Here is a 27,991-nt window from a genome sequence, read left to right on the forward strand (position 1 = left end):
ATTAAGAGTGTGAGTGCAGCCGCCTTTCCCATCAGCACTAAGAGATCCCGCTGGAGAAAGGCTTCCCAAGGCCTGCTTTACTTTCTGCTGGTGGGAAAATTGGAACTTTTCTGAATGCTTACGTTTCTTATGTACCAACCACAGAGATTTAGAAATATTTGCCAAGGAAGGTGCATTCTCTCTCTCCCTCACTCTCTCTCTGTCCCCCCCCTCTCTCTCTCTCTCTCTCTCTCTCTCTCTCTCTCTCTGTCTCCCTCTCTCTCTCCCCCTCTCTGGAAACGAGGTAAGAGTTCCGTGTTGAATTACATTTGTAAACACCAGTGACTCCAGATACAGATTTCATAGGAATGGTGGCAGAGCTCATTCTCAAAAAGTTCACTGCATCTTTAGCTTCATTAGACAGTAACTGCATTGTATCTTAGTATTGCAGTGTATCTGTTGTGTACCTCACTCCCCCCAAAGGATAACACAGGAGCTGCTGCACCCGGTTGTACTCTGGACAAAGGAGGACACAGAGGCGTGAGTTGCGCTTTACAATTCTTTTTTAAACTAAACTCCTTCCTCTCGTAGCTCCTCCTGTTCCTCCTGAGCAGTGTGTCCTTCAAGGGCACTTACAGGACGGGACACTGCCCTCACAACACCTCCCCAAACATATCTCCTTAGGTCCATCTCACATCTCCTCAATGAGCCTGCTGGGCCTCTTGATGGTTCGTCTCGGCCGGTCGTCTCCCTCACTCTGTTTCTGGTTGGCCTAGTCCCTCCAGCTGTGCAGCTCCCTCTTTGTCTCCCGTCGTCCCTTGGGTATTCTGCATCCCGATAGGTTCTTGGTCCGATGCTCTCTCCCCACTAGGTACGAGGCGTTTGAAAAAAGACACATTCCTGGTTACTTCCTTCTTCCCATTGTTGGCAGTTACCATCATCCCTTTTACTTCTGTCACCTTCAGGGGTGTGCTCTGTTATCATGAGTTAGTCTTTCTTTGTATCCTCTGTCTGACCAGGAAATCATCACCATGCCCAAAATCCTTCATCTTTTCCCCTCTCTTCCAATCGGTCCACTCTTTGGCCAATTCCTTCCCTCTGGTGTCTCTCTCTCTCCTGAATCTGCTTCCATGATTTCCACTTCTCCTCCTTGTGTCCGCTTCACTCTATCTGCCTGGGCAGCCTTGTCCTTGCATTTTCAGCTATCAATAGGTTGCCGAGCGGCACTTCTGTCACGCTGTGAGGTGTGTTCCTGTATTGTTGCAGCATTCGGCATAGTGCCTGCTGCACCGGGATCCCCCAATAATGGCCTTCTGTAACGTCCCCTTTATGGGTGACATGAATCACTCTACCATGCGTTAGCCTGGGGCCACAGAGGGGTTATCTTCTGGTGTACGAACCCTAGGTGTTTTGCAAATTTAGAAAACTCCTGGCCATTGAATGGCGGGTCGTTGTCCGTTTTCACAGTGTGGGAATGCCCTATTCAATGAAGACCTTGTCAATTGTTCCAACAACTTGGTGAACGCTATGGAGGGGACCCTCTTTACCAAAGAAAACAAACCTCGAGAACTGATCCACAATGACCAGCAAATAGCCTCCTGTCTCCAACAGCCAATAAAAGTCCATTGTGATCTGGGGCCATACGCTCTCAGGAATCTCAGTCACTTGTAGTGGAAGTGGCAGATCGCTCTTGGGCGTACACTGGCATGGGAAGCACTTCCTAACCGCCTCCTCCACCATGTTGTCCATGAATGGGAACCATACAGTCTGTCTGAGCATCTTCTTGGAGGCCTCGACCCCCCAGTGTCCTTCATGTGCCAGCAGCACCAGGTACCCTTCAAACGGAGGATGGTATGACCAGACAACATCTTCTCAGTAGTATCCCTTGTTCGGACACGGCTAGTTCCGTACAGACTTTCACCATCTGTTCCATCTCTTGCTTGTCTGCCCCCTTATGGCTTAGTAGGTGGCATAGTCCTTCCACTTGTTGGTGCTGGTCAGTTCCATGGCCATGGCAAGGGACGGGTCTTCTTGTGATGCATGTGCTAACTTGCTAACTCTTCCATCATCAGCGCCGGTGGCATGGCCCGCAAAGTGACATAGCAAAGATACTCTGCATCCCCCTCTCTCTGGGCCTGTTTTCTCAAACTCGGGTGCCAAGAGATGCAGTCTGCTGGGTTGTTATCCCCTCCTGGTCTGTGGACAATGTTATAGTCATAGTCCCATGGGACGCTGGATGTTCTCCAGCTAGATGTGTCTACGGAAGTGGGAAGGGATGCAGGTATCGGAATGCTACTCTTGTAGCCTTACAGGATGCCGGAGCGAACACAGCGGGATGGGGACAATGGCTTGTTTCCCTCGTCGCCAGTTGATATATTTATTTATATTTATTTTGCATTTGTATAGCGCGCCAAGCCCTCAGGCATCAGGGTGCTCGTTACAGAATACTTGCTTGTAACAAAAAGAGTGCGCGCAGGGGCCCAACCCCATTGTACAAGGCTGAACGTAAAAGTTACAGACATGTAGATGCATAGTGCAGATATCGGGGAGCCACGCCTCATGGTGCGGGGGGCTACTCAGGTACCGCACAACAGCATGTGAGTCAATATCAGTATTGAGATTAGGTACCCGGGACAGCCTCACCTCATGGTGTAGGGGGGCTCCATCAGGTGTGCAGACAAAGGTATGTGAGACAATGTAGGTGTGTGTATGCAGACAAGGAAAGCCTACCTCATGGTACTTAGTAGGCAAACTAACAAGTGTACACGTGGGAGGTATATTTTTAGGTACATCAAAACAAGGCAGTGTGACTTAGCATTTACGGCGGTTAGTGGGAGGTATAATGCCAATTTTAGATACGGATTTACACTGTTGTAGGTACACTGTGCCTTACTGGGTTATACTGGAATCATGGTCGAATTGCACTGGAGACACAATATTCTCCACCAAGTTACACTCGTCTTATGCAGATTACTTTACATGTAATAAATTAATCCTAAATTGGGTAACTGAGGAAATTGGAAGGACCCCGTTTGTTAATAACACGTTAAATTATCTGTTCAAATTTTGTATACAACTCAAAGATATTTTCCTAAAAAGTTAGTAATTTAATTATTTCTACTTTGTACAGCATTTTCCAATCATTGGTGCAAAGTCCATAAGAGTGTTTTAGTTCAAAGACACAGACAGTCATTAATGTCCAAAGAATTTTGGGTGTAGACCATCTTCAGGGACTAGATTCTGCCTGTTGAAACATATGTGCATATTAAAACTTATTAGGTGGTCTGCGAGCCTACGGCTTGCTTCTCAAGGACCTATCGTCAAATCCTCTCTCTTTATTATGTAATCCTTTGCAGGTTTTATTCACTCTCTCCAGAAGTCCAATAGCTTAATTAAAACTGCCTGACACCTGAAGATTGCTCTCTTTTTGGCGACAGGACCCCAGACTTGATTTACACCATATAATTGAATTAATTTCCTATGAACTAACCTGTGCCCACTCACCCCGGTTTTCACTTATAATTACTTTACACTGTGCAAAGAATTGAAGCTCCTCTGTGTTTGCACTGCATGTTCACTGTGCAACATTCATCTCTTCTGGGGCTAGAGGGTGTGACAGGGAGCACCATACCGGACTGCAGATACTGGTGAATGGACTCCTCGCCACTGCGGAGAGCCACAGCTGCCCGTGGGGTTTGTAGGGGAGGCATAGTATCACATGTATGACACTGACACAAAAGGTACAATTTGTAAAACCCTTATTAAAGTTTCTGGATTTGGAAAAACTCCTACTTTGCCCTATAGCTAGGATGGGAGTAGTCTCGACCATCAAATAATAAATAAAACAGTCCTAGTTGAGTCCATCAAATCAAAACGGCCTATACTAACAGAACCTAATGCCTGCCCTAGCTCCTGTACAAAAAGTGTGCAAAGGAGAATATATATACAAAGGAAAGTCAGTGTTCAAATGTAAAGAATAAATGTGGCTGAGTCAGCTCTCCTCCCCACGTTAGACAACACGGAGTAAGGCATAGGCAGGATGACACACTCTGGCCCAGGGTCTTAACACCAAGACAGTTCAAAACGTGGATCAAGGCCCACCTGCCCTTCGACGTTAAAGTCTCTCTTTTCAGCTTTCAAAAACACAGTTCAACACAAAGTTCACGCCGGTCCCCCTCTGTCGGCCTCAGACCTCTTGAAGCAAAAGTTCACATCGGTCTCCCTCAGTTGGGCTCAGACCTTTCAAAACAAAAGTTCAAAATACTTGCAGGGCTTCCCTTCCCCAAACTTAATTCACATCCTTCAGAGGTTCCCTTCCCCTAACTTATTAGAAGACTTTAGATTGTGCATGGCTTTTACTACAGAGCTACGTAGGACCACTTTGACTCTCCCTTCAGCTCACACTCTTGGATTATTTGCCCCAGTGCTTCTTGGTCTGGGTAGTTTAATGTCATAAGCACCCAAGTTCAACGTTCACCTTTTTACTCTCCCCTTTCCTCTGGGTTAATTTTGATCACTTTGCTTTTACAGTTCATTCACTTTATCGATACAAACATTTCACCTTTCACAGAGACGACTTTGGAGTGGGCTACTTCCTTTCACCGGACCACTCTGTTACTCAGTATCGCTGATTTCACAGCTATCGTTACTTCAAAGTTCATTAATGGGTCTGCCTTTCTTTGTGTCTCATCCACACGCGTGCAGCCTTCAATTGTGCAATATAATGTTGCACTTCAATCTTTCCTTAACACACATCGGTCTTTCATGTTGCTTGCCAACTCACCAACTGTATGCTTTTCTTTCTTGTCTTTACAGTTTTTCAATTCACAAGTCAAGGTTCATACCATAGGCTTGGCCTCGCCTCCCCAACTCTGCCGTTCACCCGGGAGGGTTGCTGGTGTCCTTGAAACACACTGCAGTCTTCTTGTTTGGGATTTTGCCTTCTCCACGTGTCTTTCGTGGCTTTTGGAGGCAACAACCTCCTGCAGGGAACTCCTGGGGTTCTCCACCCTCTGCTCTCTTCCCTCGATCCATTGCTCTGTTCCAGTAGATCCGCCTTTGCCCCAGAAGTTCTGCTCTTGCTTGTGTTGCACCTTACTCATAGTGTGTCTCCATGTTCCGCCTTTTATCCATATGAGGAGAGCAAATTGGTATCAGATGTATGCACTTAAAGTCAAGTGCCTGACTTTGCCTGACCCAATTAGCGCGAGATATCCAATGTGATAGGTAATGGTTAGTCTCTTTAGTCTCAGTCGCCCTCTTCCTCAGCCCACTGTTAGTGTGAAAAGGGGGGGGCACATCAGAGAATCCTATAAAATAGGTAGGTGTACAGAAAAGGGGGGAATACCGCTCTCACCGTTGGTCATCTCACCCCCACTGCCTGAAAGCCCCTCACCCAGGTGATCCTCCCCCACTGGTTCACACCCAGGGTCTAGATCCAAAGTTGATGGCCGTTCCCCGGCCACCTGTGAGATCCCAGAGGACTAGTAGGTGAGATACCCTTTGGTTTCTCACAGGTCGCTGAGTGCTAGAAAGGCTTTGCTCTGCCTCTGGTTAGTCATACATTTCAGATAGCATCAGGATAGTTGTTTTAGAAGCAAGTAGAATTTTTTTTGTGCTTCCTGTCACGAGTCTTAAAGAAAACACATTCTCTTATTGTTAGCTACACTATTTGGTAGCAACCAACATTGGAGCAGCCAGTGAGTATTCCAAGCACGGATTTCTAAGCACGAATGGCAACTATACTGCGAAATATGTATGAAGAGCATCTGGACTGCGATGGGACATTAGATGGGAAGTTACCAAGTAATCACAATACGACAGTGTTGAACTTGATTGCACCACTGTGCTGCATGGAAAAGTTTTGAATTGCTCTGGGCAGCTTTCACAACCATGAGTTTCCAGCCTGATCTACCATTTCTGAAGGGGAAAACATTTGCAAACCAGGTTCCACCTGAAAAGTGACAGCTAAGCGCAATCTGCTAGGTCACATCCTTTCTGCACGAGTTCACATGCATCCAGGAACATTATTTAGGGGTTGCCAGGGGTCGCAACTGAGACCCCTGAGGTTTCCCTTGCTACCCCTAAAAAAAGAAAACTTACAAACTTTTATTTTCTTTTTTCCGTTGCAACCTCCTGGGCTGTGGCAGAACCATGTGGCTCTTTGCTTCTGGAGTGACTGGCTTTCTTTTGCCGGCCTCTTAAAAAAAATCAGGGGTTCCACAAGTTTAACACTTTCTGCAGTGACCCGAAATAAGAAAGAATAGGAATAACAAATAATTTGTCTTTCTGGAATTCTATACAATAATTGCTAAACTCATTAAAGGTTTATTTCAGGCACACTTGAGGGGGTGAGTTACTGATTTAGTCTGTTCTTAAACACCTCAACTCAGCCTTTCATTCTTCTGAAGTCGATAAATGAGTACCAACACAGGTTGGGTAATATTGTATGTATATTTCTTACATATAAAGCTAATATTGTATGTATATTTGTTCTATATAAAGCGTTTTAGCGTAAGTGCTATATAATAACACATCATTATCATTTGGCCATGGTCGTCTGCTTGCATTGACAGTAATCTGGTAATATGGGCATATACGCACTGATTTTAACGATACATATGGCGATCCATTCTTGTATGAAATGTATATCACATTATAGTGATATCATAACCATATTTTTCGTAGTGTACTTAGGACCAATGCTATGTGATGGAACATCCTGTTTTGTCAAGGGGTGAAAGGTCTTGTTCCATCGCTTCCCGTGATATCACTTCGGGGTGGGGTCAAATGACATCACTTCCTGTGATAATGACATCACTTCCTGTGATGTCACTTCCGCTACCCATGGCATTTTGGTGAAATGACGTCAGAGCATGCTTCCCAGACATGTTTCAGCCTCATTGGATTACGCCAGTGAGGTGTGGCTTGGGACTTTGGGGCAGGGCCAAGCCTAATTTGGATATAGCAATTTCTGCTTTTGTGATCATAACGATGCCTTGGGAGGTCATCCGAGCAATTCCCAGTGATGATTATTTCAAAGCGTGTTTTCATCAATCGTCAGAGTTTTACGCGACGTCGGTAAACCCAGGCTTGGATCCCGAGCATCAGCTGCACAGAGTGCCAAACTTCACCTCACTGATGACGTCCAATATGCCCAAGATATGCCTGGGCCACCTCTGGTCTAGTGTAGGACAGATGTGACCTTGGGATCCCCTTGGGATCCTGGCTGGACTGTCCCCTTTTGGGATGGAAAGCGGCCTGAATTGCAAACGATTTAACCTCTTCTGTGATGCCATCTCTGGCTGATAAATGTTGATTTGGAAAGCTGCCAAGAGTAATTGCCACCGGTTGCGATTAATTCAAAGCTGCTTTTCCACCCATCACTCTTCAGTGCTGCAGAACACGACCGCACATCTCCCTGGTATCTGTTGCTATGGCCTCTTTAGACGGCCTCTGCTCAGCAAGGGAAGAGGATGCTCTGAGCTACACTACATGCGATTGCCATTTCTGCATCTTGATCAGCGTCGGTGCTGGTAGCATGGTCTCTGGCAAACGCTACTAATCAATACCTCAGGCTTAGAGGAGTAGACATGCCTGTTCGCCCTCACAATGGCTGCCGCAAATAAAGCGAAATAAAGCTAATGGTGTAATGCAAACTGAGCTATGTGAAGGAATTAGGAACGGGCAGGAACCCACTGAGGTGGTGTCTACTAGGATTTCTGAGAAAGTATTTCAGGATGACTGAGAGGGTGTTCTACTATTGTAATAAATGAAAAGCAAAACACCACAAAACAGTTACATTTAATGAATGCACCAGTACACGGATCGTAAAATAGGTCATTTAAAATGGATTAAGTAGTTGACTGCTGTGATTCGCACAAGTCATTAGCCATAGCAAAGGCAATAATACACTGATTCACAACTCAACGATGGTAGAACTGTTTACAACATAAGACAGTTATCCTTGTCCTGGCACATTACCAAAGAGATCAGTAAGAGAGCGCATTCGTTGAGAAATGGGAGCGCTCGGGAGGTTAGCAGATCGAAATATTGTGAAGTGAAAATGAGCACGCCTTATATTGCAGTGATTCCTTGTGGTACTGCCACCTACTGTTAGTCAACTCTTCTTTGGGGATGCAGGCCTCCCTAGGAGCCCAGATCTTACCTCTTGTAATGGGAATACACGTTAGAGAGAAGAAGAAATGCATCTTTTTATGGGCACTAATTCTGTTAGACAAAGGATCCAATGGCTAAAACGAAATACAGATCCGGTCTCCAGACAAGAAATTGAGCACTTCCCTTCTCTTGACAGCCTGACTCCAACATTGCAATTCTGTAAAATAAACTATGACTAAAAGGAAAATTCATTAGTTATGATTTCTAAACCATAACTCACCCACCACCATACACTGCTCATGACGACCCATCCGCCAGAACAAATCTGAGGTACTCACACTCTGTATAGGACAAGAACAACAGAAAGCGGGAAACGAAGAAAGATCCCAAACTAGTCAGGATTAATTGAAATAAGCTCTTAGGGTGCGCGCGCACACGCGCGCCCACCCACACACACCCACAAACAACCAAACAAAGCTCTTACGACGTCTTCACTGGCTCTCAGTGGCGTCAAGAATAGAATTTAAGGCTGTAAGTGGTTTCAACCCAGCACTCCACCTAAGTCAATGCCTAGCGTGACATGCCCAGCTGGAACCCTTATTTATATATGTGTATGTCAAAAGTTCTTTTATTTCTGGATGATGTACCCTTATATCACGCCCCTCTCTTTGAATCCCCCCCCTCCCCGGTCCCACTGAACCAAGAAGTAGGTTGTTTTCAAAGTTAAAAGATTTATTTGATGGATTTGACAATATATATATCTATCACACTGTTATGAATATGAACAATATCTAGATATCACACTATTAATATTCATACAATGGTCAGCAATGGGTATTATTACCATAATCAACAATCTCTTTAATCAAATAGGAGTATGGGTGAGAAGAATAATGTAGCAGAGAATAAAACTTTGTGTGGGTTTAATGAAATGCAATGATATGAAATTAATGCAGCAAAGAAATAATACTTTTGGGTGTTCAATCGAATGCAAGGTAATCACTCTTTCCCCCTGATACTACTCAATCCCCCCTAATATGCAGTATGAAGAGATGGAATGAGGGAACACAGGTGTCAGGGATATACAATCAACAATGCAGTTCAATCCCAATTCCCCAGCCAGTTTAGAGAGAACAGGAATGATTTAAACAGGTTAAATGCTTTTGAATGTGATTTGAAATGAATGGGAAAAATGCTAAAAATGATTTTAATTAGCTAAATGGGATTCAAAATTGGTGGAAGTCGCTTTGGATAGGTTCAGATAGACACTAGCAATGATTGTCGAATGACTGGCAGATTGGAAATTTAATTCAGAGATTGAATGCAAGAAATAGCTGTTTTATATGGAATGAAATTGAGCCAAATGCATAATTGTGGCATGTACGTTTCAGAAGTTACAGAGGTTTTAGTAAAGGTCGTTTTTTCTCAAAAAGAGTCAAGATTTACAAATGAAAGATGCGCTTTGGAAATTAGGAACAAGGATTTCTTAACACTACGGAGTCTATGAAGCCACAAGCTACACGACAGCACAGCCACCGATCCAGAGGCGACCCTGGATGGTTTCTATCTGCCGAGACGCTTGCCTTTCTTCAGCAAATATATTTAGCGCAAAGATGATTTATCACTACAATTATCACAGGACTATATGAATGAGAGAAGGATTCAGGACAGACAAAAGACATTCTACAATGCAGTTCCGGATAGGTTGGAATGGGTTAGATAGGATTACTTAAGACTAAGAGATTTGCTATGGACAGTTCTATGCTAAATAGTCACAACTGTGGTTTTGGAATATGCCCGTCAGGATCTGGTCAAGGGTTTTGGACTGGAATCTGCTAGCCACCGGACAGGATTCAGGGCACCTATATCTGCTCTCAACACGGCACTCTGTCTCTGCACAGCCTCTGGTCCCAGATCTGACAGTTTGATTCTGGGTTACAGCTCTGCTCCGGTGGTTTGGATTTCTGGGTTCTAGCAAGGGTTCTTGGCAAGATGCAGAAAAACAGCACAGCCAGGCTGTTGAATTGGTTGGGCCCCTTGGAAGTTTGGGGTTAAAATCAGGTTGCAAGATTTTAAAGGCCAGCTGAGAAGAGTTCAGCTTTAGGATTGGGCCTTCTGCTTCAGAGTTCTGCAGTCTGGATTCTTCCTACAGAGCGCTTCGCCACTAGATCAGTTGATGGGTGAATGTGTGTCTCTGGGCCCTCAACAGTCCCTATTTATGTATTTCCCAAGGGGGTAGGGAGGCTGATTATACTATGCCCAACCCTCTAAGAATACAATAGGTCAGAGAATTTCCTCTCCCCTGATTTGAGAAGCAACCAGACCTCTCTTCCTTTGGCATCTGGTTTCAGTCTACAGCCGAATTAGCATTTCCTTTGAGTCAAAGGGAGTCTTTTGTCTATTGGCAGAACAATAGGCCAAAGTGCTCCTCCCCTTTCCTTTCACACCTCCCTGCCAGTTCCTCAGCAGAGCAGGGGAAAAGATTCCTTTGTTTGGGAGAAGGTGTGAAATGTCTTTGAAGTTCAGTGTAACTGGCTTTAACTTTTAACACAATGTTTAAAATAGTCTTGTCCTAAAATAAAATTATATTTTTAACAAATATATCCACCAATCTCTTAATTCCAGCCTTTTAAAAATATAGTTTTGAATTGTATCCACCTCTATTGCTTCTGATAGCAAGTCTTTCCTTTTCATACTTTGGTTTCAATGTACCAGTTTAAATTGACAGGTTAAGCAATCGCCAGCTTCTGACACAGGCGAGTAGCGGTACTGTGCCCATTTTTGACATATTCTTCCAAGCAAGCATCTTTAAATGGGGATTTTCTTCTGATAAAATATGTTTCTGCTGACATTGTGCTTAGGTGAATTCTTCATATACAGTGATGTTTAACACCCAACAAGGAGGTTGGATCTCTTGTAATGTTTGGGAACCATGATTTTTGCAAATTTAACAGCCAAGGAAAAACGGATTTTCAAGCAGCTCTGTGTTTCTCTTGCAATTCAGCACTACTTTTTCAAGTAGTTTCATTTTCCTCTGTGGGCAGCCAAATGATAGGTTTTGGCAGTGGTCTCCTGTGTTACCACTGACATAGGCAAAAGTGGATTGGCGGCCTATTTTCCAGGTTTTCCTGCACACTTCTGGGTGATTTTTAGCGCGCATAAGGCTTTCTGGCGGCCATTCTGATGATCCTGATGCACACAGCGCACAGTAATGTTGCAGGGCAACATCCCACAAGGCGCTTTGCATCACTCATCGAGCTACTCGTAATTCTGGTCCTGAATACCTCAAGAAGATTAAAGTTACTGTCCCACCAGACATTTATGCTCTGCATCACAGGTGCTTCTGGAAGTTCCAAGGTTCCAGAGGGCTCGGCTTGGGGGTCAGGCATTTTCAGTTTTGGCACACAGACTTTGGAATTCACTCCTCCCTTCGCTGCAAACTACTGAGGAGTATTTTTCTTTTCGCAGGGCACTGAAAACCTCTCTGTTCTGACTCCTCAACTTGGTCATTTCTCATATGTAGTTGTCTCTTTCTGGATTCACTGCCACTATCGTAGCGCCTAGACGCCTTCTGGCAATAGTTTGTGCTATATAAGCCTTTAAATTAAATAAATAAATAACTGGAAAGTTACCTCAAAGCTCCAATTTCCCATTGGTATCTGCACGATGAGAGATGTTATGAACACTGCATGGAGGGGGTGAAATAATGGTGGTTTTACTATGCTCGGGGCACATTGATGGCCCCTTTAAAGCCCATAACCCTTTTTTTTGTCTTGAGTGACATCCTTGACATAGTGTTAAGAGTGTTTTGTCACTGAATTTGACTGCTTCGTAAAGGGAAACTTAACCATGAACAACTTCCATTTAACCAAAGTTGTGTCGTTAAATTTATGAAATACAGCGATCTCAAGAGATGGACATGCCTACAGTCGTCCCTGATTGGGAGATTAAACACCATTAAGATAGTAATCTCGCACAAAATGATCCTCCCCGGTATTTCCCCAATAAATATATAATGATGTTCCTCATTGTACTAGTTGGTTTCATCTAGAAATCCTAAGGTGAACAAGTCACAAAGAAGTAGCGATGAGACCTCCTGGATTGTCAAATGTATTGCTCGGGCATACTGTTTATAACTATGAAACACTGGGTTTGGGAAATAAGAAAGTATCTGTATGTACTGATTGTATGTCAGTACCAGCATATCTTGATTTCCCATGGCTTCATACATTGTTTATAAAAATCCAAAAATAAGTTTCGGTTTTCAAGTCAGTGGTTAATTATTTTTTCACGTCTCACCCAGCTCATCACCTGGTTCATATATCATTCAATGCACCTTATACCCTATTGTAAGGCACCCAGTTATGGGATTGTTATGGGATCTCACATGTCTTCATCTACAGAATGTTTTCTTGTAGCTCTTCTCTGCTTCAAATAAATAAAAAAAATGAAGCCTCTAACCAGGATTAACAGGCAGAAAGAGGCGAAGACCAATTTAGGGGACGGGTGCGGTGTCAGCAAGCGCTGTTGGGTTAATCAAAGCCATGACACAATGGTACGTTTTGCAAAAACAATTTCAAAGTGACATTTTAACACAGTGGCTTTTGGGGGAAAGGTTAGCCAAATTATCATAATATTAAAATACCCCACAAACAAATACTGAACGTTTCTTTTTAGCTTGATGCCTGACGTTGTTGTAATGAATGGAAGGCACGGGTCCAGTTAAGTAGAAAACACATAGCTTCAATGTTACATATGTACAAGTTCCAGTTACTATTAAAAAAAGGTTAGCACACCCACTGTTCACCCTCATTCACAGGACATCATTCATCTCTGGGATTAGCTAGCCATCATCCAGTCCTAGATATCGACTCCCTACCTCAAGCTAAACCCATCCAAGAATGAATTCCTCCTCATCTGTCCACCTGCTAAAAAACAACTTGTCCAACAATGGCTCAATTATATGCACCTAGAAGGATTTAATCCACAACTCTCAGACATAGCAAAATCCTTAGGCGTTACCATTTAAAGCAGCCTGCCCTTCCAGAAACACAAAAACGAAATAGCCTGGCTCAGAATCTCTACCCTCCTAAAAATCAAACCCTTCATCCCGCCACAGGACCTCTGGCCCATAGTGCAGGCCCTTGTGGTCTCGCATATCACTGGGGGGAAATGACCTCCTGACAGGGCTCCCAGCCGGCGGCTATGCTCCACATATCTAGTGGCACACGCTCCTCACGAAGCAAATACACCAACCGCCTGGAATCACAACTCATCCGCAAAGAGAGGACCCACAAACAATCCTTCTCTTGTCATGCACGCACCCTCTGGAACTTGATCCTGGGGTTGGCTCGGAATGTCCCCACAATTCTCAAATTTCACAAAACTCTCAAAACATGTCTCATTCAACAACATCTGACCAAGGACTAATTTTAATGGATGCACATACCGGCACACAAACCTCACAGTACTGCACTACGAATAAAAGATGCCAGCCCAAATGATGGCTACACACACTCTGTTCAGCGCTCCACTGCTCTCGAGCTAGGTCCGTGCTTTAAACAATACAATAAAATAAAATAAATTCACAACAGCTTAGATCCCAACTGACATTCACAGAACATGCACTCATCCATCATTCGCTGAGCTGTCACTCACTCACAGCCACCAGCATTCTCTACAAGCATGCCTGGAGGACCAGCAGGACAATAACACTAGCCAGCTCACCAGTGCATCTTATTCACACACAGGATACCACAGGCTCCTTTACCTAGACCCCTCCTGTTCCAGGTCAATGGTTCCTACCCTCTACTAGAGCCAGTAGTTCTCAGAATGCTGTGCCAGTTAGTGAGGATGGCACTCTATTTGAAAGAAATGTTGAAACAAACATTCTTTGACCGGTTTCCTCTCCCTTTGGGGTTTCACTCCTCTTGATGAATTGAATAATACAAAACTCAAATAAAAAGTATCTGAAAAATAGATATCCAGTGCTCGTCTAATCGACTGAAGTCCCTCATGCTTGCCTGGTATTTCCCCGGCATCACTCGGAGTCTCTTGTTTTCTGTTATTTGCATATGTCCTGCGAGGTTCAGGTGTTCCAAATCAAACATTTGGTCCACGGTCTCCTGTAGAAAAGTTTGGATGACCTCTATATCCCGGCTTCCGAGAATCTGGTTCCAGTGTTGGTGTTTTCTTGGCTTTTCTGAAACCACTGACTGAATGTTTTAAGATATGTACCCCAAGGAACTTCTTCTGGTAGACCTGGCATGATGGCCATTCTCCTTACAACTTCACTCCATCCACCTTCAGAAATACCTAGGCATTTGAGTAGACCACTCAATCTCCATGATATATGATATGATATGATATTTTATTTATAGCGTGCATATACACAAGTGTATCAAGGCGCGACGAGGCATGGGAAGGGAACAAGGGGGAACAAGACAATGATCGTACTAGGCCCAGTGACATTGAGATTGCGCAGGTGCAGGGAGGGGAAAAAGGGGAGAAGTGCCAGGGGAGGGGGAGAAGTGCAGGACATCTATGGAGGCCACACGGCTCCCGCGGTCACCCTCGTGACACCACTGCTCGCATACACACTGAGCTCAAACCATACCCAGCTGGAGCTCCACTCATACAAAACGTGGTGCATTCTGTACAATCCACCCGCCCTATCACTTGTGCCTTCATGCAACACTCAAGACCTCCTCCTTGCCATACACCTGTGCCCCTGCAAAGAAGGGTGCACAGATCCTTTTGGTTCACCTCCTCACTAGCTCCTCATAAACTTTGCTTTCGCGCCACCAGACTACCTCCCCTGACAGCAACCCGCCCTTGGATTAATTCGCCCTCTGTTGAAGACTCAGCACACTCCCAGCCTGCTAAAGACCCTGTGATTCCAATAAGGAATCTTAAAGGAACACTGTCCGCACCTCTACTGGAAGCAAAGGTAACCATCGCTATGCCCAATGGCCACACCTACCCTGTTAGTAGAGCCCCTGCCCCTTTGATGCCACTTTCTGTTGCCTCCACTATACCTCACAGTAGAAATGTTGTTCCTGCTAATGTGATTGCCCTCAAGGTGCCTACAGTTGTAGCCCCCTTTGGGCCTTTAAATTCGAATGTTGTTTCCCCCAACTTGATTGCCCCCATGCTGCCAACAGTTGCTGCCCCCGTTGGGCCTTTACATTCTGATGCTGTTTCCACCAACTTGATTACCCCCATGCTGCCAACAGTTGCTGCCCCTATTGGGACTTTACATTCGGATGCTGTTTCCACCAACTTGATTGCCCCCTTGCTGTCAACAGTTGCTGCCCACATTGGGCCTTTAAATTCGAATGCTGTTTCCACCATCTCGATTGCCCCCATGCTGCCAACAGCTGCTACCCCTATTGGGCCTTTAAATTCGAATGTTGTTTCCACCATCTTGATTGCCCCCATTGGGGCTTTAAATTCAAATATTTTTTCAATGTTGTTTCCAAAACTTGATTGCCCAAATGCTGGCAACAGTTGGTACAACCACCATATCCACCCCCGCCCCTTTGGCTTACCCTCCATCTATCCCTGACCTACCCAAGTCCCACCCCCTTCCACTCAGCTGTGGCCTCATCAACCCCTGGTCGCTCCCTGCCCATGCCTTGAACATTCATGATTTTATCACCAACCTCAACCTTGATCTACTTATCATTAGTGAAACTTAGCTCCATGAAGCATCAGGACCTGCCCTTGCCCTAGCCCTTCCCCAGGGCTACACCATTTTCAGGCAAGATCACTCCCTCCAGAAAGGTGGAGGGGTAGCCCTCATAGCCAAAGAGACTGTTCCAATCAGAAAGGTTCAAAGAGAACTAGGCTTCAACAGCGACTAGCTACTCCTTAAAGTCAACCCATCCCCCAACTGTACTATTACTCTCCACATTTTATACCGTCCGCCAGACCCTGTCACAGATTTCCAGGATGCCCTCTTACATGCCATCTCTGAATATCTAAAGAAAACCACCAAAGTTATCCTCCTGGGCGACCTCAACCTAGGCCTGAATGACCATTCCGGCTCTCATGCAGCCTCCCTCAACAAGGCCTTTCCACCTTAGGGTTCAAACAAGCCGTGACGGAGCCCACCCACATCAAAGGATGCACCCTCGACTGGCTCGCCCACCACAACTGCCCTCCATCTATCACATCCATCTCACCCTTTCCTTGGTCTGATCACCCCTCCATCCGCTTCGAACTTAACCTAGCTAAGGGGCCCTCTTCTCACATGACCCCATGCCCACCTGCCCTCACCAGAAACTCCCGCCAGCTCACCAAGGAAAGGCTCTTACCCCACCTCCTTGTGCCTGCCCTCAAGCCCCCCCTTCTCCAATGACACAGACACCCTTGCCTTCACCTACAACGCCATCATCTCCCAAGCGGTTGATGCCATAGCCCCTCTCAACCTAAGGAAAGCCAACCGCACCAAACACACAAATGCGTGGTTCTCCTCAGAGCTTCTTGAGTTACACGCCAGGAAAAGAACAGCACACTCAACCTGGTGACTCCACCAAACTAGCATTCAAGACCATATCAAAAGAATACAAAGCTGCCATTATTAAAGCCAAGTCCAACTCATTCAACACCAGGATAGCAAACGCAAAGTCAGGCTCCAAAGAGATTTTTGCCATTTTCAAAGAGCTGGAAACGCCAGCTCTAACCCCGCCAACTCTCACTAAAGACAAGGATTGGTGTAATAGTATCAAGGAGGCTATATTGGATAAGCTGAACATCCTTCAAAATAAAATCACCGAACACCAACAGATACTAAAACAACAAATATCTAACCTCCACTGTAATACCTCCTGTGACGGCCCCCCCTTTTCCTTCAAGGAAATGAAGGAACAGGAAGTCATTGCCCTCCTTAAATCCATCAAACCCTCCAACTGTAAAGGAGACGCATGCCCAGCCCAGCTTATCAAGGAAAGTGCCTCCACCCTTGCACCTTTCATCACAGCCTTTATCAACGCCTCCTTCCCATCAGGCTATGTCCCTGCCTGCCTCAAGGAAGCTTGGGTACGACCGCTTCTGAAAAAACCTGGGCTCGACCCAACCATCCCAGGGAGTTACAGACCCATCACCACGGTACCTTTTCTATTGAAAATCCACGATAAAGCATCTTACCTGCAGGTCGGCCAATACCTAGAGACTAACAACCTGCTTGGTCTCCGGCAGTCTGGCTTCCATCACGGCCATGGGACCAAAACTGCACTATTGGACCTTAAAAACCAGATTGATGATTTCAGGGAACCTGCCCTCTTGCTGCTCCTCGACTTATCTGCATCTTGTGACTTGGTGGGCCATGATACCCTATGCCACTATCCCTCTTCCGCTGCCAATTTTTCAGCAAACGCCACAGCCTGGATCACATCCTTTCTCCAAGAAAGAGTTATGGAAGTCTTCTCTGACCAAGCTTGCACCAGTCCCAACCTGATCAAATGTGGAGTCCCACAAGGATCTTGCATTTCACCCACCCCCTACAACTTGTTCACGAGGCCCCTTTTCAACTTCCTGGATGCACTAGGCATCACATATACAAATTATGCTGATGACACGCAGGTCCACATCCCCCTAACTGGTGACTATGAGGCCGACAGGGAAACTCTCAACTCCATTTACACCACGATTCAAACATGGATGGCAGAAAATTGGTTGTGCCTTAATGGTGGAAAAACTGAACTTCTACTTATTGGCTCACCAGGAACCATAAAGAAACTCGATGAAAAGTACACTTTTTTTGTGATCGATAACACCTCCATCCCTGTCTCACTGGTGGTAAAAACCTTGAGGGTCTACCTAGACTCTAACCTCTCAATGGTCAGACAGGTTAACGCCATAGCGTCTGCTGCTGCCTACCACTCTAAACTACTCGCTGCAGCTAGACCATTCCTGACAGAACAGAATTGCCTCACCATAGCCAGAGCAATAAGCGGGTCTCAGCTGAATAATTGCAATGCCCTACTGGCAGGCACTTCTGCAAAAAACATCAGAAAACTCCAGACTGTCCAAAATAAGGAACGTATCATTTTCCAAACCCTCACACTCACCCACAAATGTCTCCATAACACCGCCCCCCTTAACTTTCTCCACGAATTGCCAAACCTTCAACAGACAGACCAACAAGAACCGCATACACAAACCGTATCACCATCCATAAGACCCTCAGGACTCGCGCAGGAGGATCTAGCTTCCCTGTCATTGCTGCGATCAACTGGAACTCCCTCCCACCGCATTTGAGAAGCATTGACTCGTACATAGCCATTAGGAAATCTGTAAAAAAGTTATTGTTTGTATAATCTAGACCCGACTGATTCTGTCGCCCTGAATACTGTAAGATACCTTTTCACATGCAGGTAATTGAAAGTGCAGTTAAGGGGACTATAGAGGTAACAGATACAGCGCCAAAGTGCAATGTTGCCAGGTGGCAGTGCAGGTGTGTCAGTGCAGGTGTGCAACTGGGGGGGCAGGGACCTGGGCCCGAGGTTCTGAGGGTAGCCAGGTAACCAGTGCAATGAACACAAGTAAGTGGGATCAAAGAATTCTGGATTCGTTGGTCGGATTGTACCACAGACTGTCATCTCACAGAATATAAGAGGGCTGTCCTGGCAACATAGCCTGAGGTGGTAGCTTTGCCCTACCACACCTTGAGTCAACACTGCCCTCTTGATACAATCTGCATAGTATCCTGGTACCGCTTTCAGACAGGCCTAGTATTCAGGCATTCCTTCTGCATGTGGTGGGACCCAGTAACTTTTGTCTGTGGGTTCCGAAGAATTTGTTGTTGGCCAAACAAAAACCCAGCATCCCATTTTTCCATTTGTAGAGCAGTGTATAGGTGGTCTCCATGGTAGACCTCTGTGTGGTTTCTTGGTCCTAGTTGGCCCATTTGGCATTAACTTGGGATTCAATTGTAATTTAATCCTAAATGTTCAGAGCACCTTGTTGTCTTCCTGGTGTTCTATATGGTTAATTCTCTCTGGTGGGCTGGTGGGCTTCTTGTTGTTACTTTCCACAGCAGGTGTCCACTGATGAGATCTCAACAAAACCTGTGGCAGTCTGTACATCAGTGGAGCTGCCACATGCACCTTTGCAGATATCGAGGATGCGATGGCAAGAACTGTTCCAAGAGTGGGAGTTCCTTCACGTCTGTCACGATCAAGCCATTCGGTGATGGTAGTCTTAGTCATAAGTAATCCAAATGATCAAGGATACCCACCCTCAAGGCCTCAAATACAAAAAAGGTAGCAGGTGCCCCTCTCTCGAAAGAACATGGCATGATAAACTGTTGTGTGGATATTTCCCACTTTGAGAGTCCGCAGCCATTGCTTTTTGCTAACTGTACTTTTCACAAAGGAGGAATATCCATTTGCATATCAGTCTTTGCCCCACCCACAAGGGCAGTCCAGCACCAAAATGTCAGGCAAACCTCCTTTGAACCTCCTTTGAACAGGAGTACCAACAGCAACCCCATACACGTGTTTCAGCCTTGTTGGACCTCATCAGTGAGGTGGAGCTGTGCCTCTCTGAGCAAAGTGAGCAAGGGGTCCACGTCTGGGTTCTCCCAGGTAATTTAGGGTGACCAACCCCATGTTCCTTGCAAAAACAGAAAAAGGTAGCAGGTGCCCTTCTCCCTAAAGTGCATGGCATAATAACCTGTTCTGTGGTTTTTTCCCCACTTTGAGAGTCAGCAGCCATTGCTTTTTGCTCACTGTACTTTTCACAAAGGAGGAATAACCATTTGCATATCAGTCTTTGTCCCGCCCACAAGGGCATTCCAGCACCAAAATGCCAGGCAAACCTCCTTTGAACAAGAGTACCAACAGCAACCACATACACGTGTTTCAGCCTTGTTGGGCCTCATCAGTGAGGTGGAGCTGTGCCTCTTTGAGCACAGTGAGCAAGGGGCCCACATCTGTGTTCCCCATGTAACTCAGGGTGACCAATCCATGTTCCTTGCAAAAATACAAAAAAGGTAGCAGGCGCTCCTCTCTCGAAAGAACATGGCATGATAACCTGTTCTGTGGTTTTTACCCACTTTGAGAGTCTGCAGCCATTACTTTTTGCTCACTGCACTTTTCACAAAGGAGGCATATCCATTTGCATATCACCCTTTGTCCCGTCCACAAGGGCAGTCCAGCACCGAAATGTTAGGCAAACCTCCTTTGAACAAGAGTACCAACAGCAACCCCATATGTGTTTCAGCCTTGTTGGTCCTCATCAGTGAGGTGGAGCTGTGCCTCTCTGAGCACAGTGAGCAAGGGGTCCACGTCTGGATACTCCCAGGCAACCTAGTGTGACCAACCTCAAGTTCTTGTAAAAATACAAAAAAAGATAGCAGGCACCCCCTCTCGAAAGAACATGGCATGATAACCTGTTCTGTGGTTTTTTCCCACTTTGAGAGTCCGCAGCCATCGCTTTTAGCTCACTGTACTTTTCACAAAGGAGGAATATCCATTTCCATATTAGTCTTTGTCCTGCCCACAAGGGCAGTCCAGCACCGAAATGCCTAGCAAACCTCCTTTGACAAGAGTACCAACAGCAACCCCATACACTTGTTTCAGCCTTGTTGGCCCTCATCATTGTTGCAGAGCTGTGCCTCTCTGAGCACAGTGAGCAGGTGGTCCAGGTCTGGGTTCCCCCCGGGTAACTTAGGTTGACCAACCCTGAGTTCCTTGCAAAAATACAAAAAAAGGTAGCACGCTCCCCTCTCTCGAAAGAACATGGCATGATAACCTGTTCTGTGGTTTTTTTCCAACTTTGAGAGTCTGCAGCCATTGATTTTTGCTCACTGTACTTTTCACAAAGTAATAGGCTGCCCAAAGTCCCCCAATCAGTAAGGGTGCTGCAACATATTGAGACCAATAGGTCTTGTCCCACTTAGCCAACTAAGATATTCTAGTAGTGGCACTGTGAAGAATACTAAACTTCATGTTACCTCCAATACATGGCATCTCTGCCCAGGCCATCTTGTCCCAGGCCAAGAACACCCTCCTTTCTATTAGAATCAATAGTTGCCATTATCTATTGTGGGATGGTCATAACGGCTCTCCCTTTGAAAGGAAATGCCAAAGCACACTGGGCCTCATTACGAGGTATGCCGGTAGCCATGCCGCTATTGGCGGCATGGCTGCCACCAAAACCGCATCCGTGTCCTCGGAATGAGGACTTACTGTACCATTCCGAGTTCGGATGGCCCGGTAATTCCTCACTCGAGGACACGGACACGGTTCATCCCCATTCCCATTCAGCCCCCATAGGGCTGAATGGGAATGGGAGAGGGAGTAAACAACGGGCCATTACGAGATGGCCCGTTGTTTGCTCCCTCTTCCCCTCGCGGGACCCAGTATGCACGCCTGGTTTTCCCAGGCGTTCTTAACGTGTCCCGCAAGGGGACTTCGTAATGTGGCGGAATGGGTTGAACGGCACCGCAGCCTTTTACGGCGCAGTTTAACCCGTTCCACCAGGGTCGTAATGAGGCCCACAGTTTTTAGCCAGCTTCCCCTGTTGGTGTTCTCTCCTCTTCAAAAATAGGAAATTTAAAACTCAAATGAAAAGTCTCTGAAAGGTAAACAACTGGGGCTGCTACAAATGACCACACTCTCTCAAGTTTTCCGGGTTCATCCCCACCATCGTTCACAGTGTCTGGTCCTTCTGAATTCATCTTGGTAATGTGAGGTTCAATAGTTCCAAGCTAAACTGGTTCTCTGGGTCTCCTGGTAAAAGGTCTTATTGACCTCTCTGTCCTGTCTCTAGGGGTTTGATACAAGTGCTGGACAGTGTTTGCAGAATATTCCGTTGGCCCACTACACTTGTAGCAAGGCCTGCATTGCCACTGGCTTCCAAGATGGAAGCTGGTTCAGAGAGGTTAACGACTGGCTTTCTGATTACTGTAGGTTTATTTAATTTGGGGGAGAGGGGGCAGGATTGATCACCCCATCCACCTCACCTGACCTTCCTCCTCATTGGTCTGACATAGGCGTGTGCTTAAAGGGAGACTCACTACTTCTTCTCTGGGGTTTAAGTACTTCCCTATCTCAACAAGCATCCACACGATGCCTTGCATCGTGCTTGTACTTCCTCCTAACACCTACACACCACCTTAACATAGAGTGAAGGTCTCCCTCTCTCACAGCCCCTATCTTCGGTCCTCCTCCATAGATCTGCTAGTCCCTTCCTCTGTTCTTCTCTTTCCCAGATGTAGTCTTCTCTGCTCTTCCTTTTCTATCCTGGTTTCTAAGTCTTACTCCCTCTGTCCATGACTCTAATGTTCCCTCCTCTTCTGATCCTAGCTCTTCCTTCCCCTCTTCTGGTTCACCTTCCAGATCCTCCAGCTTTTCTATTACTTTGTTTACTTCATCCTCTTCAGACTTCCTCTCTCCCCACCTTCTTGCCTACTGTCTTCAGCACATCTCCCTCTGATTTAAATCCCTTTCCCCCCTCCTGTTACTCCCCTGCTCTTTTCTCCACCCTGTCCACCTTCTGAGATCTTACTTTCTCCTTAAGGCACATTGCTCCTCCTATCACCATCCTCTTATCCTCTCCCAGTCTCTTTTGCACCCCAAACCTCCTCTGTTCCACCAGTGTCTCCTCTATCCCACCTTCACCAAGTCCACAATGTCTCCTTCCCCAAACCCCCAGTTTGTGCATTGAACCATGGGCAGATTTGAGAATTCTTGCAGAGTCTGAGGGCCTCATTACGACCTTCGTGGAATGGGTTAACGGGCTCCGCTAATGGAGGCGGACCCATTAAACACATTCCGCGAAATTACAAGGTCCCCTTGCGGGACCCGGTAAGGACACCTGGTAAAACCAGGCGTCGTTACCGGGTGCCGCGAGGGGAAGAGGGAGCTAACAACAGGCCAGTCGTAATCGGCCCATTGTTAGCTCCCTCTCCCATTCCCATTGAGCCCCATAGGGGCTCAAATGGGAATGGGGAAGGTCCGGGACCGGGTTCTCTGAGGGAGGAATTACCGGGCCCTCCGAACTCGGAATGGCCCGGTAATTCCACATTCAGGGAACCCGGTAAAGGAGCCCGGTTTGGCAGCAAACATGGAGCTAATAGCTCCATGGCTACCGCCAAACTCGTAATGAGGCCCGGAGAGTATCAAAGGAAGACTGATGGAGGAAACATTTGAAAATAAAAGAAACTAGAGTTGGAAGCAAGGAATCAATAAAATCTGCTGAACCATATGACTCACCAGAAAAAAGGAATAGGCAGATGGGTGGAGACATTAAAAAAGGCCTCCTTTGTGGGAAAAGGTAGGTGGATGCCAGTTCAGTAAGACCTATCGATACATGACACGCGTACTATCATTGGCAACATTCTATGATGTCTAGATTCTTAATTATGAAAGAATGGAGAAAATATAGACAGCCTGAAGGAATGCCCTTTCATAGAACAGAAGGCAATCACAGTGCGTGATAGGTTATTGTGTAATGTACTGTAATGTAGGTGGTCTTGTTTAGCGTCGTTCTGACACTTTTGGTGGCCTCGTTGGACATGGCTTTGTTAAAAAAAAAAAGGGGGGGGGTTTGGAGCCGCAAATGGTACAGTAGGAAGGACAGATGTGAAACATGAGGTATTGATGGTGCAGGTAGGAAATAAGTGGTTACACTTCCTCAATCGGCTTTCCATAGGTTTGGCAGAGAGACTTGAGAGTATGTTATCCATAGGGAAGAGCCCATGATCATATGGAGTGCACAGCTTTGCGTCTGGGGAGTGTGATCAGGATAGAGAGGAGAGCTTAGTCCTGGCTGGATTAGTGTTGATGTTCTATCAGGTTGGGCCTGCGGCTCTCTTTGGGGATTTGAATGCGCATTGGGAGGTTGAAGAAGATCTTAGAGGGGAGTTAATTAGTAGGTGTTGTGGGGGATAAGCCAAAGCAACCTGCAACCCTTCACTCCTACCGCTGCTCTTGTGCAGAAAGGTGCAATTTCACTATGCCACGCTTCTACTGTCAATCCCCCCTCTCCCGCTCTCTGTTTTTATGATCATGCTGCTGAAACCCTGCAGAGGGTTATTCCTGATGAAATGAGGACAAGAAAATGTAGACAATGGAGCACGGATTACTTAAAGTGTACCTTGATGCTGGCTGTACCATCCCTTGGACTAAAGGTGGTGCAGGGCAGCAAGAAGGTGAAGACGAGCATGCTTGCCATATTTTGGTGGGGGAGAGATGATGGGCAGTTCAATAACTGCAATCTCGAGTTGGCAGGGTCTCAGACCCCTTGCTTAGTAAGGATCTCTTCCCAAGTTACAAAGCTTTGTACAAACCTCTAAATGATGAAAGGAGGACAAAAACAGGCATACACTTTGCATTCTAACTTTAAGAGCTGTCCAACCAGGGTTAAGGGGGCGGTCGGGTTTCGCATATGCACATGGTGTGAGCTGTCCCCAGAGAGGGGCTCCTGGAGCCAGTAATGTATTGCCTCACCCATTACAGCTATTTACACTACAAAGGAGGGAGAGAGTCTGCTTTTCTGGAGTAGGAAGGGGTTGGTTGATTTGTGATCTAGTATTTACGGCTTTTACACAATTTGCTCTGGTTGCTGCAGTGAATGTCATAGGGCTGTGCTTGTGTAGTTTTGAAGCTAGTTCGCAGAGCTATTAATGTAGGAATGGTCTAACTAATTGGGTCTACAATAACACATTGATCATATGCAGAGTCTGTAAAAGAAATTAACCAGCAATTTTTGGCTATAGAAGCTTTTAAAAATCTCAACTTTGAGGGTTAAAGGGATGTATGATTGATGGAAAACAAATGGTCGAATTTGATTTGATTGCATTTTTTAATCAACATTTTTACCACAGAATTCAGGGCACACGCAAATCCCCCCACCCACCACAGTTCCCCCATGAATATTGTCTAACCCCAACTCACCATCTACATTTTGGGGGAACAATTTGGAGAAATAATCTGATCGAATACAATTCTGCGGTTTGCTGGTCGAGCAACTGACCCACTAACATCAAAAGAAATACCAGTCAGTCTGATAGAGTCCCCCCATACAGCGGTCAGTCTGCAGGAGCCGCCCCAGCGTCAAACACATGTCAGTTTGCTGTTGGCTGATTGTGCACAACTGTGGTCAGCCCCTGTCAGCTGGCACCACTACCCCTCCACTATTCATTCTGTATCTGAAGGAGAACCTCCTCTAGACTCCACCAGGCTTTCTCCTAATGCCCCCTAACAGACCATGCTGATCTGCTAGAGTCCACAACCATAGACTGGCTTGTTGGAGTCATGCCCTCACGGGGAAGGGCCTGCACTGGACCGCGTTAATCACAGTGTTCTATAGTCGACTAAAAGCGCTATATAAACTCTATAAACATAAACATAATAAACATAAAATAAGAAGCTAATGATACATGTAAATGGAAAGTTTCAATTGCATGAATTATATGATGCCTGCTGACTATTGAACCAAAAGTGATCAACTAAAAGGTGGAGGGGAATAGAATGACTGCGCCCCTTCAAATGCTCCGTTGCTGAGATTCATTTACTTTGAAGTATAGTTCAGGCATAGTTCCGCAATGTTCCTCAGATGATTAAAGCCTCCAAAGCTTCACTATTTCTACTGCCAGGGACTCATATGTCTTCTTCCCAAGGGAAACCTTTAACAAAAGCTTGGTTCATGCCAACTAAAGTCTCCAAAGCGACCTTCAATATTACAGGGGGCAGGCAATATTGAGGTGCAAGACTCCTGAGGTGCACGTCATTAAAATCTCTTTGCCACTAAAACATGGGAGAGGGACAATGGCAAGAGTTAGGACAGAACCATGGATGGCTCTTGCAATTGGGTCTCTGTGTAACCCAAATAACCATGATCCTATGATCTTTTTGCTTTTGAGTTAGAATATTATAGGGGGCTAATATCTGGGACAAACACTGGAACATGCCACTTCATCTCTTAAGTGACAAATTACTCACACCAAATCCAGGGAGGTTTTCGTGTGGTTGCAGCTGATGTTTGGTTACTGTTATGGGTTTGATACAGTTTCTGGGTTAAGGGTTGTACAAACTACCATAATGTAACATAACAAACTCTTTTAACTCTTTTGCAGGTCTCCTGGGTCATTCGTTAGTCTTTCCAGAGGCCACCGACAGCAGCTACGTCATCCTAACCCCAGAGCAGAGCCGTATTATCAGGGCATTCACGCTGTGCATGCGCATCTCCACGAACTTGCCTGAAGGCCGCGAGATCCTCCTCTTCTCGTACCGCACACAGTATTTTGATGCACTCAACCTCTGGCGGGAGAAAGATGGGCGTCTGGGGTTCTACATGAGTGGGGAGGGGGTGTACTTCCAGATTCCAAAGCTGGAGCCTGCCTGGACACACCTGTGCCTAGCTTGGGTATCGGCTAATGGTCGCACTCAACTCTTCATCGATGGTCAGTTGCGCAGGACACAGTACTACAGACGTGGTTGCCGTATATACCCTGGGGGCATTTTTATGCTGGGGCAAGACCAAGACAGTTTGGAGGGTGGGTTTGATGCAGATCAGAGCTTCGTCGGAGAAATAAGAGATCTCTACATGTGGAACAGGAAATTGCACAGAACCATGATCACCCGCGTGTTCATTGGGGAGCATGTCCCGGAGTCCAACATTTTTGACTGGCGGTCCTTGTCCTACATGATCCATGGGAACGTTACTGTTAAAGAGACTGGAAGTCTCTCTCAATTGCAGAAAGAGCATCAGCAGGCGAGCATCTAGCAGGGGCAGATGGACATGCAGGAGTAAAGAGGCTCTGCCTAACCTTTCTAGTTACTAGCTAAACAACACAATAAAGCAATGCAACCTGAACCTTAGAAACATCTTCTGGTGGTTCTTTGATCAGAGATGAAGTATCTGGGCGGTAGAGGGGTGTGGCCACGATTTGTTGCTTTCCTGGTCAAGCCTCTGTAGCCCCCGCCCCCCTCAGAGTTATTGTCCATACACACTGCAGTGGCAGACTGCTGAAACGACGACGATGATGATGTGGCGTGTACATTAAAGCACAGAAACTTAGAGCCATAAGGCTTGGGCCCCAGGTCTCATTTCCACACCATACAAACTTAATCGTATAAAGTGGATTTTCAGTAGAGAAAACGGAATACTCCAATTCTTCCACCTGTTCCCATCCTGTATCCCTCCCCTTTTCCCTGGGAGGTTTTCTTTTAGCTTCACGAGGTTCAAGGGAAGATAAACATGCTACCGGAAGTGTTGCACAGCTCCCCTGTGACCATGTTTGCTCTTCCTCCATCCTTTTGGATGGATTATCGGAAAGAGGAGGAGGCTGCTTTGGGACCACAAAGTCGGCTTTCGTAAAAAAAGATTCATAAGGGATCCAATAAACTGAAAAGAAAGCAATAACTATGGGATTCTCTGCTCAGACGGGTGCATGCTGGGATATGCAGGTATAGGAGGAAACTGATGGGATGATTGGCCATGCCGTGACCTCTCGACATAACTCGATTGTGAGGCTGCACACCCTTGCTTTAGAGGCACTCATAGTTGCTTCCATTACTTCACCTGTGCACCTTAGAACGCATACATGTAGTGCAGTGTCTAGTAAAATGGTGGTCAGACAATTCTGTTTATTTCTACATTCTGGGTTTTATTAGCTTTAACACACACAAAACTCAAATTAAATATAACTTTTAGCTATACGATACAACACCACGGAGCGTGGCGGGCGGTTAAGGGAGATCAGAAGAGCAGCTGAACCATTCTGTGGACTGCACTGATCTAAACATCCAGCGCCTGAAGTACACCTTGATCATTGCCAAGGATATATTATCAAAGGGGAGAAAGGTCAGGGGTCAGGCATCCAGGGACTGCTGTCCACCTAGGTTCCTCTACAGTAAAGCCAAAGCTTTCCGGATCATAG

The 27,991-nt window shown here is 46.0% G+C and overlaps 1 protein-coding gene across 2 annotated transcripts in view; it reads left to right on the plus strand.

The window, feature by feature from the left end:
* The window catches only part of LOC138582800 (pentraxin fusion protein-like), a 242,263-nt gene extending 215,329 nt beyond the window's left edge, over window positions 1–26,934 (plus strand). For both annotated transcript variants that reach the window (XM_069654452.1, XM_069654453.1), the window contains one exon: window positions 26,186–26,934. In XM_069654452.1, the coding sequence (XP_069510553.1) occupies window positions 26,186–26,835 (650 nt within the window). In that variant the 3' untranslated portion in view covers window positions 26,836–26,934. The remainder of the gene's footprint in view (window positions 1–26,185) is intronic.
* The last annotated feature ends 1,057 nt before the right edge of the window (window positions 26,935–27,991 follow it).

Source organism: Ambystoma mexicanum, chromosome 3q (assembly GCF_040938575.1).
Source record: "Ambystoma mexicanum isolate Mex_15411 chromosome 3q, UKY_AmexF1_1, whole genome shotgun sequence".
Classification (NCBI taxonomy): domain Eukaryota; kingdom Metazoa; phylum Chordata; class Amphibia; order Caudata; family Ambystomatidae; genus Ambystoma; species Ambystoma mexicanum.